Source organism: Thalassophryne amazonica, chromosome 3 (assembly GCF_902500255.1).
Source record: "Thalassophryne amazonica chromosome 3, fThaAma1.1, whole genome shotgun sequence".
Lineage (NCBI taxonomy): Eukaryota > Metazoa > Chordata > Actinopteri > Batrachoidiformes > Batrachoididae > Thalassophryne > Thalassophryne amazonica.
The window spans coordinates 7,852,573-7,867,312 of record NC_047105.1 but is presented as its reverse complement, the minus strand read 5'-3'; the positions used below and the strand labels follow the sequence as shown (position 1 = coordinate 7,867,312).

Here is a 14,740-nt window from a genome sequence, read left to right as displayed (position 1 = left end):
ACCCCCCAGCAGTCTACGTCTATAGCAGCATAACTAAGGGATGGTTCAGGGTCACCTGATCCAGCCCTAACTATAAGCTTTAGCAAAAAGGAAAGTTTTAAGCCTAATCTTAAAAGTAGAGAGGGTGTCTGTCTCCCTGATCTGAATTGGGAGCTGGTTCCACAGGAGAGGAGCCTGAAAGCTGAAGGCTCTGCCTCCCATTCTACTCTTACAAACCCTAGGAACTACAAGTAAGCCAGCAGTCTGAGAGCGAAGCGCTCTATTGGGGTGATATGGTACTACGAGGTCCCTAAGATAAGACGGGACCTGATTATTCAAAACCTTATAAGTAAGAAGAAGAATTTTAAATTCTATTCTAGAATTAACAGGAAGCCAATGAAGAGAGGCCAATATGGGTGAGATATGCTCTCTCCTTCTAGTCCCCGTCAGTACTCTAGCTGCAGCATTTTGAATTAACTGAAGGCTTTTTAGGGAACTTTTAGGACAACCTGATAATAATGAATTACAATAGTCCAGCCTAGAGGAAATAAATGCATGAATTAGTTTTTCAGCATCACTCTGAGACAAGACATTTCTGATTTTAGAGATATTGCGTAAATGCAAAAAAGCAGTCCTACATATTTGTTTAATATGCGCTTTGAATGACATATCCTGATCAAAAATGACTCCAAGATTTCTCACAGTATTACTAGAGGTCAGGGTAATGCCATCCAGAGTAAGGATCTGGTTAGACACCATGTTTCTAAGATTTGTGGGGCCAAGTACAATAACTTCAGTTTTATCTGAGTTTAAAAGCAGGAAATTAGAGGTCATCCATGTCTTTATGTCTGTAAGACAATCCTGCAGTTTAGCTCATTGGTGTGTGTCCTCTGGCTTCATGGATAGATAAAGCTGGGTATCATCTGCGTAACAATGAAAATTTAAGCAATACCGTCTAATAATACTACCTAAGGGAAGCATGTATAAAGTGAATAAAATTGGTCCTAGCACAGAACCTTGTGGAACTCCATAATTAACTTTCGTCTGTGAAGAAGATTCCCCATTTACATGAACAAATTGTAATCTATTAGACAAATATGATTCAAACCCACCGCAGCGCAGTGCCTTTAATACCTATGGCATGCTCTAATCTCTGTAATAAAATTTTATGGTCAACAGTATCAAAAGCAGCACTGAGGTCTAACAGAACAAGCACAGAGATGAGTCCACTGTCCGAGGCCATAAGAAGATCATTTGTAACCTTCACTAATGCTGTTTCTGTACTATGATGAATTCTAAAACCTGACTGAAACTCTTCAAATAGACCATTCCTCTGCAGATGATCAGTTAGCTGTTTTACAACTACCCTTTCAAGAATTTTTGAGAGAAAAGGAAGGTTGGAGATTGGCCTATAATTAGTTAAGATAGCTGGGTCAAGTGATGGCTTTTTAAGTAATGGTTTAATTACTGCCACCTTAAAAGCCTGTGGTACATAGCCAACTAACAAAGATAGATTGATCATATTTAAGATCGAAGCATTAAATAATGGTAGGGCTTCCTTGAGCAGCCTGGTACGAATGGGGTCTAATAAACATGTTGATGGTTTGGATGAAGTCACTAATGAAAATAACTCAGACAGAACAATCAGAGAGAAAGAGTCTAACCAAATACCGGCATCACTGAAAGCAGCCAAGATAACGATACGTCTTTGGGATGGTTATGAGTAATTTTTTCTCTAATAGTTAAAATTTTGTTAGCAAAGAAAGTCATGAAGTCATTACTAGTTAAAGTTATGGAATACTCAGCTCAATAGAGCTCTGACTCTTTGTCAGCCTGGCTACAGTGCTGAAAAGAAACCTGGGGTTGTTCTTATTTTCTTCAATTAGTGATGAGTAGAAAGATGTCCTAGCTTTACGGAGGGCTTTTTTATAGAGCAACAGACTCTTTTTCCAGGCTAAGTGAAGATCTTCTAAATTAGTGAGATGCCATTTCCTCTCCAACTTACGGGTTATCTGCTTTAAGCTACGAGTTTGTGAGTTATACCACGGAGTCAGGCACTTCTGATTTAAAGCTCTCTTTTTCAGAGGAGCTACAGCATCCAAAGTTGTCTTCAATGAGGATGTAAAACTATTGACGAGATACTCTATCTCACTTACAGAGTTTAGGTAGCTACTCTGCACTGTGTTGGTATATGGCATTAGAGAACATAAAACATTAGAGAACATTAGAGCGCTTCGCTCTCAGACTGCGGGCTTACTTGTGGTTCCTAGGGTTTGTAAGAGTAGAATGGGAGGCAGAGCCTTCAGCTTTCAGGCTCCTCTCCTGTGGAACCAGCTCCCAATTCAGATCAGGGAGACAGATACCCTCTCTACTTTTAAGATTAAGCTTAAAACTTTCCTTTTCGCTAAGGCTTATAGTTAGGGCTGGATCGGGTGACCCTGGACCATCCCTTGGTTATGTTGCTTTAGACGTAGACTGTGGGGGGTTCCCATGATGCACTGTTTCTTTCTCTTTTTGCTCCGTATGCATCACTCTGCATTTATCATTAGTGATCGATCTCTGCCCCCCTTCTCGGCATGTCTTTTTCCTGGTTCTTTCCCTCAGCCCCAACCAGTCTCAGCAGAAGACTGCCCCTCCCTGAGCCTGGTTCTGCTGGAGGTTTCTTCCTGTTAAAAGGGAGTTTTTCCTTCCCACTGTGGCCAAGTGCTTGCTCATAGGGGGTCGTTTTGACCGTTGGGGTTTTTCATAATTATTGTATGGCCTTGCCTTACAATGTGGAGCGCCTTGGGGCAACTGTTTGTTGTGATTTGGCGCTATATAAGAAAAACGTTGATTGATTGATTGATAAAGAAGGAATCATATCCTTAAACCTAGTTACAGCGCTTTCTGAAAGACTTCTAGTGTAATGAAACTTATTCCCCACTGCTGGGTAGTCCATCAGAGTAAATGTAAATGTTATTAAGAAATGATCAGACAGAAGGGAGTTTTCAGGGAATACTGTTAAGTCTTCTATTTCCATACCATAAGTCAGAACAAGATCTAAGATATGATTAAAGTGGTGGGTGGACTCATTTACTTTCTGAGCAAAGCCAATAGAGTCTCATAATAGATTAAATGCAGTGTTGAGGCTGTCATTCTCAGCATCTGTGTGGATGTTAAAATCGCCCACTATAATTATCTTATCTGAGCTAAGCACTAAGTCAGACAAAAGGTCTGAAAATTCACAGAGAAACTCACAGTAACGACCAGGTGGACGATAGATAATAGATAATAACAAATAAAACTGGTTTTTGGGACTTCCAATTTGGATGGACAAGACTAAGAGACAAGCTTTCAAATGAATTAAAGCTCTGTCTGGGTTTTTGATTAATTAATAAGCTGGAATGGAAGATTGCTGCTAATCCTCCACCCCGGCCCGTGCTACGAGCATTCTGACAGTTAGTGTGACTCGGGGGTGTTGACTCATTTAAACTAACATATTCATCCTGCTGTAACCAGGTTTCTGTAAGGCAGAATAAATCAATATGTTGATCAATTATTATATCATTTACCAACAGGGACTTAGAAGAGAGAGACCTAATGTTTAATAGACCACATTTAACTGTTTTAGTCTGTGGTGCAGTTGAAGGTGCTATATTATTTTTTCTTTTTGAATTTTTATGCTTAAATAGATTTTTGCTGGTTATTGGTAGTCTGGGAACAGGCACCGTCTCTACGGGGATGGGGTAATGAGGGGATGGCAGGGGGAGAGAAGCTGCAGAGAGGTGTGTAAGACTACAACTCTGCTTCCTGGTCCCAACCCTGGATAGTCACGGTTTGGAGGATTTAAGAAAATTGGCCAGATTTCTAGAAATGAGAGCTGCTCCATCCAAAGTGGGATGGATGCCGTCTCTCCTAACAAGACCAGGTTTTCCCCAGAAGCTTTGCCAATTATCTATGAAGCCCACCTCATTTTTGGACACCACTCAGACAGCCAGCAATTCAAGGAGAACATGCGGCTAAACATGTCACTCCCGGTCCGATTGGGGAGGGGCCCAGAGAAAACTACAGAGTCCGACATTGTTTTTGCAAAGTTACACACCGATTTAATGTTAATTTTAGTGACCTCCGATTGGCGTAACCGGGTGTCATTACTGCCGACGTGAATTACAATCTTACCAAATTTACGCTTAGCCTTAGCCAGCAGTTTCAAATTTCCTTCAATGTCGCCTGCTCTGGCCCCCGGAAGACAATTGACTATGGTTGCTGGTGTCGCTAACTTCACATTTCTCAAAACAGAGTCGCCAATAACCAGAGTTTGATCCTCGAGTGGGGAAAAACGGTTAGAAATGTGAACGGGTTGGCGGTGTACACGGGGCTTCTGTTTAGGACTACGCTTCCTCCTCACAGTCACCCAGTTGGCCTGCTTTCCCAGCTGCTCGGGATCTGCCAGGGGGTAACTAACGGCGGCTAAGCTACCTTGGTCCGCACCGACTACAGGGGCCTGGCTAGCTGTAGAATTTTCCACGGTGCGGAGCCGAGTCTCCAATTCGCCCAGCCTGGCCTCCAAAGCTATGAATAAGCTACACTTATTACAACTACCGTTACTGCTAAAGGAGGCCGAGGAATAACTAAACATTTCACACCCAGAGCAGAAAAGTGCGGAAGAGACAGGAGAAGCCGCCATGCTAAATCGGCTAAGAGCTAGTAGCTACGCTAAGCTAGCGGATTCCTAAAAACACGCAAAGTGAATAATGTGTAAATAATTTAGAGGTGATTCAGCAGAAGGAGTGCTTTAGTTAAGGCACGTAAAGATTACACTGGGAAACAAATCGTAATCTAGATAAGTAGATCAATCTAACTGCGCAGATTAAACAGCTAACAGATACAGAAAAACACCGCTGTGCTCCGGAACAGGAAGTGATACAATACCGCAGTGAGAGCCAACCACCAGTAGAGGCGTGAAATTTGTTCTAGTAGGCTATGATGACTTTTTCACCTTTTTTCAGCATCATTATATGCAAATATTGCCATTTTGTGCTTGTCCCACACCCAGACTTTTGATCTTCAATGATAAAAATGAATGGTAAAGAAACGTTTGTTCTAATGTTTTAAAATATCTCTGAATAAAATATCAGTAAAATAATCAAAACATAATTGGGGTATTCAATGTCATACAACTGTTGTGATTTTTTTTTTTAAACAAAATGTAGTTGTCCCACACTATTGCCATAATTTCCACCACAACACTGTAATGTCCCTTTAAACAGTTTGTATGAAAGATTGTTTGGGTAGTTCCTATGGAGATAAACAGTGACATCAGAGCACATGTATATAGCGCCAAATCACAACAAACAGTTGCCCCAAGGCGCTTTATATTGTAAGGCAATGGTGTGGTGGAAATTACATTTACAAGGCCAATAGTGCCCGTAGTTAAAGAATCACCCATTTATAACCCACAACAAAATCAGATTAAAGAGACTAACCCACGTTGGTGAGGGGGGCCTTGCCCGAGGAGAAGTGGAGTGGACGAGTGGGAGAAGGCAGCTGAGGGGGGGTGTCACTGTCCGTCATGCTGACTATGGTGTGGGAGTGACGTCGTCCTGATTTGCCTCCTTCACTCTCTGTCATGCTTGAGCCGTAGCACCTGAGACAAAAGAGTCCATACCGGTTTCAGACAATGAAGATACGCGGCGGTGTAAAATACGAAACAGATGAACAGATAAGTCGTGCGGTGACATACTCCAAGCCTTTCTTCGGCAACGTGTTCCTGTCTGTTTGCAAGCTGTACAAAGGGAACAGACACATCATAAACATGTGTTAAACCATCAACAGGAATACATGTCATAATTTAATTTTTTTTTTTTTTCAAAGACAACAGTAACCATAACCGCACTGATGGTTATATTTATTTTAAAAAATTATTTTACAAAGTCCTTTACAATGTCAGTTTTATCACACACAATGTTTATTAATAAATAAAACTTTAAAAGGCAAGTAAAACAATATGAATGAAAAAAGTTCAGAGTTACCTCATTGCATTACTTAATTGTTGGTACTTCATTACAATAAATGTCATTGTGTTATGGTAGATGTTGCAACTAATTTGACAGACCTGCTCAGGGGTGTTGTCACTAAATTTCTGGGATTGATCCTGATAAACAGGCAGAAGGACCAATTCATTTGAAAAACTGAGTATGGCCATACCCAGCTTTTAAAAATGATTATTATATGGCTGCGATGCTACGCGCACTCTGATTGGCTGATTTCCAGTCTGATATTTTACCATATCAGATCATTACCAAGGGGAGGTGATGGTCTAGTTGATAAGCGTTGAGCTTGAGACCAGAAAAACCAAGTCGGGCATGAACATACTCCATAAATATCTAAACAGCATATAAGAAAAAAACAGACTGAAAGCTAACCAGCTAACAACCGGACCATCTGTTACCAAGTTCTTCATGGAGGTGAAGAAAGCAAACAGGTATGTATGTGCACACACACAGTGTATGTGTGCCCGAGTGTGTAAGTGCAAGTAAGGTGTGTAGTTTAACTTATCTGTTTTAATCTGGTTTTATCTGTTTTATTATGCTGTTTTAATTGTAAATTATATTATGGGAAATATGCAATATGCTGATGAATTTTCCATAGCCATTCAAGCAATGTACTGTTTTGTTGTTGTATTTATTGATTTTTGAGACAGAAATGTTTCCAGAGCACTTAAAGTCCAAGACAAATTTCCCTTTGGGGACAGTAAAGTGTATCGTATCGTATCGCATCGCATCGCATCCCATCGCATCGTATCGCATCGTATCGTATCGTATTGTATTATCAGTTATCAAGTTGTTCACCAATGAATATGGCTTTATACACCCTGAAGAAAACCATACACCCTGAGGCCGAAGGCCGGAGGGTGTATGGTTTTATGAACTGGTAAACAACTTGATAACGATTTTATCATATACCTATAAATGATAAATGTTGTATGGTTTTCTGAAGGGTGTAAAAAGCCATATTCATTGGTAAACAACTTGATAACGATTTTATCATATACAGTGGTCCCTCGTTTATCGTGGGAGTTACGTTCTAAAATAACCCACGATAGGCGAAATCTGCGAAGTAGTCAGTGTTATTTTTTACAATTATTATAGATGTTTTAAGGCTGTAAAACCCCTCACTACACACTTTATTCACTTTTCTCAAACAGGCATTAACATTTTCTCACTTTTCTCTCCTGTGTAAACACTCAAACTTCAAACCTTAGTAGAAAAAAAATAGAAAATTTTCCTATAAATAATTATGATGGCTTTTAGAACTAACAAATTTAATTTTAATGATCAACCTACGAGGTTGGACACGTAAGAAATTATTAATAGTGACTCACTAGTATTTCACAGTTCCTCTGACCGCGCCTCTTCGTCATGGCATCGCTCCGCTGTCCGGATTGGCTGATTACTTGGGTGGTATGAAAAATATTACCCGTCCGCAAAAACGGTGTATTGCTATTTATTCTTTAGTGTTTTATCCAATCATAATAGCGTATCATTTACAGGTATATGATAATGTATCGTATCGTATTGTATCATATCGTATCATGACTACAAGCCCAAAACCGTCAGCAGCTTTCATATTCAGGCAATACCGCAAGTTAGACCAAGGTGTTGACAGTACAGATCAAGTGTTAGCAAGGTCCGTGTGAGGTACAGACCTCGCGCTCAGTTAATAATCCTTTAATATCACACAGTAAGGAGCCTTACTAATGTATCCTTCATCATTATTAGCTGGGCCTGGCCTGCAGTACCTATTTTTGGAAGATTCTTTTTTTTAAAAAAGCATTCATAGATACAGTAAGATCTTAGTAACGGTATACACTCCAATGAGTGACTTTGTAGCTATTAAGGATAATTCCATGGGACTGTCACATCCTTTTACTGCTTTCAATGACCCTGCTGTGATTTAGCATCCCATAGACTTCGTATTCTCAATAGGATGAAGAAATAAAAGGCAAACCACAATTTTCCAAGACGGCCAGATCACAGGAGGACCACTGAATGTGGTAATGGATGTGACAGTCACATGGAATTGTTCTAAAGTAAAACATCTTAACCATTCAAATGCAAAACTGTGCCAACAAACGTTATTTTTACACTATCTGTGTGAGATTGAACTCATCATTGCCTCACTGTGACAGATCTAAAATATACAGCCTCGGAAAAAAGTTTTCCTTTTCAGAGCCAAAACAAAGTGTGCACACAGGGTTTACCATTTTAGAGAAATCTTGTCAGAAATGAACTAATTCAGTGGAAGTTTGAACCGTACCTGTCTGAGAGGTTGAGGGACGTCCTGCTCCCAGCTCCCCATGTACCGCTGCTCCTTTCCTCCTTGTCCTGGGTGTCTGTGGTGATGAACCTGGCACTGGAAGGCACACTCATCTGAAGAGGAAGCGACTCCAGACTACGGTGCATTCCAGACAGCTTCGGGTAAAGCAGCGGTGATCCGGTATGGCTCAGGCTTTCACTGGTATAGGAGCCAGGAGAGTCAATGTGGAGGATAGGTGCCGGGCTGGGGGTGAGACGACCAGACACGTGGGACCCTGCCAAATCCTGCAGCTTACAATATGGAGGAACTTTAGGTGGGAGGTCCTGGATGGTCACACAGGAGTCAAGGCTGTTGGAGTTGACCTTGTCCAGGTGAGCCAAGCTGGGTGGACGACCCAGACACTTACTGTTCAGCATCCTGTGAGTCAGGAATAAGAAAGGTCAGGTCAACTTAGAGAAAACAGGGTGGTTTCAGCAGTGAAGGAGTGAAAACATGATTGGGTTTAGACTTCCAGGGAGGTTAGTAGGTTAAATGTGTAGATTTGTGCAATACTGATTTTATTCAGGTTCATTGTGTAGTAACACTTTAACAAATGAGACACCTTGGAGTTGTGGGTGATGACAGCTCTAGGTATTTGCTGTTGCTGGTTTGTCTCAGGCTGTGCAGTTTCACAGCAGCTTCTCCAGTGGACTCAGACTGAATCGGCTCTCCTTTCAGAGAGCCACAGTCCATGTCTGCTACCACAGCTTTGGCCTTGGCTCGTTCCTTCTCCTTCTCTCTGTCGGTCTGGTTCACAGGGCCCGTGCTTGTTCGATTCATCTTACTGCTACAGCTACTGGGCTCTTTAACCCTGGGGCCTGCGGAGGCCATGGGTACAGGTTTCAAACTCAACAGACTGGGGTCAATGGTGCCGCTGACGGGCCGCGATGCGGGGCGGCCAATCACGCTGAGCGTGCTCGATTTGGCCGGTCGAGGCAGGCTGCGGTACTGAATACTGTTTCGGGCGTTAGGCCCCAGGAAGCTTTGCTCACTGCTGGCATCAAAACTGTTCTTGCGCCCTGAAGGTACGCCTCCTCCCACAGGCTTCACAGGAATACCAGATGACTTGGGGATTTTCCCCACAGTAGCAGAGCCGCTGGATATGGTGGCTCCCCCTGCTGTCATAACTGTAGCGGTACCGGTGGCTGTTGGCAGTTTCTTGTACCCAAAAGAGGGTCCAGCTGTGGGTTTCACTAAACCTGAAGGGGGCTTGCGGTTCTCTCCGTGATGATCCCTGCCTGCATCAGAACGAGATCGTTGTAGTCCAGGGGTTCTGACGGAAATCTTGGATTTGTCCAGTGGCCTCTCACTCTTAGGGGCTGCACAAAGAAAGAAAGATACAGGACATAAATAATATTAATTATGAAGGCGGATGCACGACTTTGTCATCATAGTGACCCAAACTTACGCGCAACTTAAATATGATAGATGGATGGATGGATGGATGGATGGATGGATGGATGGATGGATGGATGGATGGATGGATGGATGGATGGATGGATGGATGGATGGATGGATATTGAATTTAAACCAAGACAAATATTACTAGAAATGACAAGAGGAACAAGTGATTAAATTTTAGTGGTGATCCGGATCATGATCCGGATCCCGATGCTAATGCGTTAGCATGTCTATGGCATTTTCAATGTTAAAAGTTAGCATTAAGCAGTTACAGCTGTCATCACATTCGGGTGCATTTGTTTTCATATTTCTTAAATTTATTTTTGTTTATATATTAATAATCTAATGATTATTATATACAATTTTAGAGAAAGAGACAAAAAGAAATAGATCACTGTGCCAAGGAGGGAATCTCTTTAGGGTCAGTGACCTTATGGCCTTGTTTAGAGAAGTGTTTCATAAATGTTAAAAAATTCATATATTTGCAGTTTAGTTGAATAATAAATTGAATTTTGTCTCTTATTTGTTTTTGTCTATAAGCACATGCAATATCAATATCAGTGCTCAGATGACAGTAGCTTCTGGAAAAGGTGCAAGTTGCAATAAACTGTGATGCCAAGCGCTAAGGACACATGCTATCCAGTCACAGCAGATGAAACTTTTTTTTACTACTGAGCAAACATCATTGTTAGACTTTTTTAGGTTCAATGATTCCACGGCGTGTAGATGTTATGGCGTCAGTGACCCCATGGCCTTGGCGGAGGTTTGCACTCTCCAAGTGCTTCTAGTTATTTATTATTATATATACCTTTTTTCGTGAGCCGCTTGGGTGGGTGGGGAGAGTTCCCATGGGATAAAAAAGTTTTTCAACCTACCATCCCTGGTTCTCAAGACCAGGCACCTAAGTGGCTCTACTCTACTCTTCTATTTTACTCTTCCTTTTTAGATATTTAAATATACCTTAGTATACTGGCATAGTTCCACCTTACAATTGGAATATAATATATAAGATATACCTTACTGAATTTTCATATACAAATGATCAATGTGGATTGAGGCCTGTCGCTTGTCTCACTGAGTTCATGAGAAGCTAAATATATCTGGAGAATAAAGTTAGTCTATTCACTTCTAAGCTCACTCAGTGTGTCGACTCATTTTTCTTTCATGCTTGCCTTCGACGGCACTGAGATATGTAGAGGTCTTTGCTCGTCGGCACGCTGCTGGTCGCCAGGAGCCTGGCTCCAAAGCGCCACATCGGCGACCCACAACTTCCACATTAGCTCCCGATGGGAGTCTCCACATTGGTGACCCTCGACATCTACATTGGACCAAGTGGGAAGTGATGCCAGGACCTTGTTGGTGTGAGGCAGCAGCGCTAACCACTAAGCCACTGGCTGTTTTCCACTGCCACAGTAATGTACCTTTTCAAATATTCCAAAACAGAACTTGTGGCTTTATTTTGGCAACTGTTCCAGTAACGGTTCCAGCTAAATGTTATGGTCCATGTCTGACATGTGGTGTTAATGAGGACGAGCGCAACCCCAGTGGTCAGGTTAGGGCACGACTGTCCCCGTTCACCCCCCAGCAAAAAATGTAAAATTGCTACAACATTGGTCACCACCACCATTGTGTTTGTGCTTGTTGTGAGAGAACGTCAGCTTTGACATTTTGTCCATGTGGTGCATTTCTCTGTTCATGATCCATTATATACACTAGATGTCGGAGTGTTGAGGGCTCCAGTAGGTGAAGGCCACTGACACGCCCACACTTCACCTGTCAGCATCAGATAAATGGTTATTTTAGACATGTGTTGATGGATTCTTTGTCTGCTTGAGTGGTTGCCATCCAGGACCCACGCCATTTTCCTGTTATTGTGGTTGCGGCACCATCACATGCTCCCAGATCAAGTGGTGGTGTCTCCAACCGTGCTTGTGCAGAGTTGACAGAGTTTACCACGCTCACTAATCTACCTGCAGATAATTAATGTTGTTAAATCAGTCAGCCGTGCCATTTGCTGCTCAGCCAATCAAGAGCTGGGAAACACCAGAGTTAATTAGTCAGTCAGGTGTGAATAAAAGCAGATAGACATGGAACTCATGTAGATCAGGTGACTCCAGGAGCAGTGGTGGGCACAGATAACAAAAAAATTAACTTCAATAACAGATAATCAGATAACTGAAAAGTTATCTTTGATAAAGATAAAACAATAAACCACCCAAAAATGTATTGGAAGTTACAGATAACCGATAACTTCCAGTATTGTCTCCGGTACATGTGCAACTACTAATGAACTGAAATTGAGTTTTAACACCATAATCGCTCCTGGTAGCATCAAAAGTGACAACAGACCCAAACAATGAGACCACACTTCTGTCTTCAAACATCTTGCCCCCTGCTGGAAGCTCCTGTTTATTACATGGCTTCCAGCACAGCCGCAAAGCCCAGCTCTCTACCCAATCACAACACTCTGGTCAGGCGGAGGACTTGGAAAATAAAGTAATGCTGACTTATGGTTTGGTGTATAAATAAATACTATGAAAAAATAAAATGAATACTGATAGAATAACTCCATTAATGTCAATTCTGTCATTTGTACAAAGTTAAAATATAACACATATCTTTTAATGTTAAATAATGCACTGATTCTGAGGTTTTGTACCAAACACAGACAGATCGCAAAGGATTCTGGGTAAAATGTGCCTCCGCTAACACTGATTGGTTGAGTCATTCATTATGTAAACCAACACGTTAATGTGACGTGTGTCGTGTGTTGGTGTTTACAGATAAATGTGCTTTTGTAAAATATTCCATTTTTTTATTTATAAAAACAGGCATTTTTATGGAGCCCTGGAAGTGTCATGGCAAAATGTTTTGCATGTGGAGAGAATGTGCGCTCATTTTATTATATCGTGCGCACGTTTTATGATATTGTGCGCACGTTTTATTATATTGTGCGCACGTTTTATGATGTTGTGTGCACGTTTTATTATATTGTGCACACGTTTTATTATATTGTGCGCTCGTTTTAAGCATCGTAAAGGGCACAATCTATTTAAACATGGCCACAATTTGTAAAACGTGCACTCAATATTGTCTTGACACATAAATGTTGGCTATTAGCCAACAAATCAGCAGACAGTGTGATACATTTCCCCATTAGAAATAGATCTGGTCAGAGTGTATCATCATGGTTTGGGCGCACAAGGACATATAGAGAACTCCAGCTGCCCAGCATGACATCATCTGGAGTTTAAGTACATTAAAAAGGATGCTGAGGGCGAATCGTCTTCCCGTCATGAGGATGACAGTTTAGGTGATATTATGAAGTTCATTTTGAACGAAAGGAACACGTGCACATGTTTTATTAATTCGAGGGCTCAATTAAAGGAAAACATGCGCAGCCCAGCTTCAGGGTCAATACTGCCATGAACACTACTGGCCAGTAGATGGCAGCAGAGACCTTGAAAACTTGCCAAAACAAACTTCCAGATAATCCGTGTCTGCTACATTTAAGATGCATGGAATTTAATAAATGCAGACACAGTAAAAACATCTATAAACCCAGAAAATATATTCACGAGAGTTTTAGGCACTAGAGTTTAATGCTGTTGTCCGTAGAGCCTGATCAGAGTGTTTCAAATGCATTTCTCATGTCATGAACATACTGAGATTACCCTATCCTACTCATAATGCACTGCTGGGCACAGCATATATCCACACTAAAACCTTAACACATTACTTAGCACATTACTTTAAAACTAAACTTTAAAACCAGTTCTCCTTTGTCTGCAGAGGATTGAGTGGTTTCTTTCTAAAGCAGCTCTTCTCTGTTTTGCAGAGGGTAGAACTACACAGCTACGAAACATTTAACAGATAGGTGCTCAACTGATTTTAAATTTTATAAATATTTGTAGCTAATTAACTTTATTTACCACGTTATTGGTCTAAAAATTATCGGACACAAATTTATTGCAAGATAATTAGTCTGATAATGGTTTTTAAAGTTATCTAAAAAGATAATCCAATAATGAAAACATTTATCGGTTATCAGATTATCGGAACTGTGCCCACCACTGTCTAGGAGCAGGGTTGCTGACCTCCGTCTTAGTGTAATAATGCAACAACTGCAGCAAAGTCCACAATTTGGCTCCGTGGTCATGATCTCTCTCTCCATCTCCTTTTCATTGACACCAAAAACTATTTAGTCCATGGGCCTGCAGCCAATTATAACCTAATCGCTCCCACTGAAGGTGGCAAAAATGACACAGTCAGTACACCATGTCATACGCAAAGATGTATGATAACCTTCCCACAGAGGGGCAGCTATCACCAGGTAGGGGTCAATAAGCACCTACTTTTGTCTTTCGCCTGCTCTGGGTTTGTGTGGGGTTGCCACAGCAGATCTGATAGGAATCCACATGGTGATTAGGCACAAGATTTAAGATGGACTGTTTTCCTGATGGAATTACAAATGGACATGGAGAATGGAGCACAGGTGACATAACACTAGGAAGCTTCTGTTTGCTTTCATTGCCCAACCTGGTCTCACAGCAAGTTGTGATTCAGCAGCACAAAATATACATTAATCTATTGGTTTGTGATATTGTGACGAAAAGTGCCTCATTTTTGTCATGGCAGCACAAATTCATTCTAATTCATTCCGTGATGGCTGCACGAAATTAAAAGTGAAGTGGGGGGTCAGGTGGTTATGGTTAGGGTGGGAGAAATAGTAAGATTAGGTTATGGTTAAGGTTAGGGTCGTGGATAGGAGTACGGTTAGTAATAGTGAGTTAAAAAAACGCCATCACGAAAATTTGACTTATTTCATCACAGGAGCACGAAAAAAAAATGTGAGACTGGGCTGCATTGCCATGCTCCGAAACAGTGGTGGGCACAGCTAACTGAAAAGTTAGCTTCAATAACCACTAATCCACTAACTGAAAAGTTAATTCTGAAGGTTTGAGCATTAAACTGACACAAGTGCCAAAAGGCATTATGGGAAATCAGCCTTGTCTCATCACCC

At 41.3% G+C, this 14,740-nt stretch overlaps 1 protein-coding gene across 5 annotated transcripts in view; it reads right to left on the bottom strand.

The window, feature by feature from the left end:
• The window catches only part of nav1b (neuron navigator 1b), a 184,187-nt gene that overhangs the window by 65,639 nt on the left and 103,808 nt on the right, over positions 1 to 14,740 (bottom strand). For all 5 annotated transcript variants that reach the window (XM_034165569.1, XM_034165573.1, XM_034165551.1 and 2 more), the window contains exons 6-9: positions 8,879 to 9,635; positions 8,278 to 8,694; positions 5,702 to 5,743; positions 5,445 to 5,605 (exon numbers count right to left, since the gene is read on the bottom strand). In XM_034165569.1, coding sequence (XP_034021460.1) covers positions 5,445 to 5,605; positions 5,702 to 5,743; positions 8,278 to 8,694; positions 8,879 to 9,635 — 1,377 coding nt within the window. The remainder of the gene's footprint in view (positions 1 to 5,444; positions 5,606 to 5,701; positions 5,744 to 8,277; positions 8,695 to 8,878; positions 9,636 to 14,740) is intronic.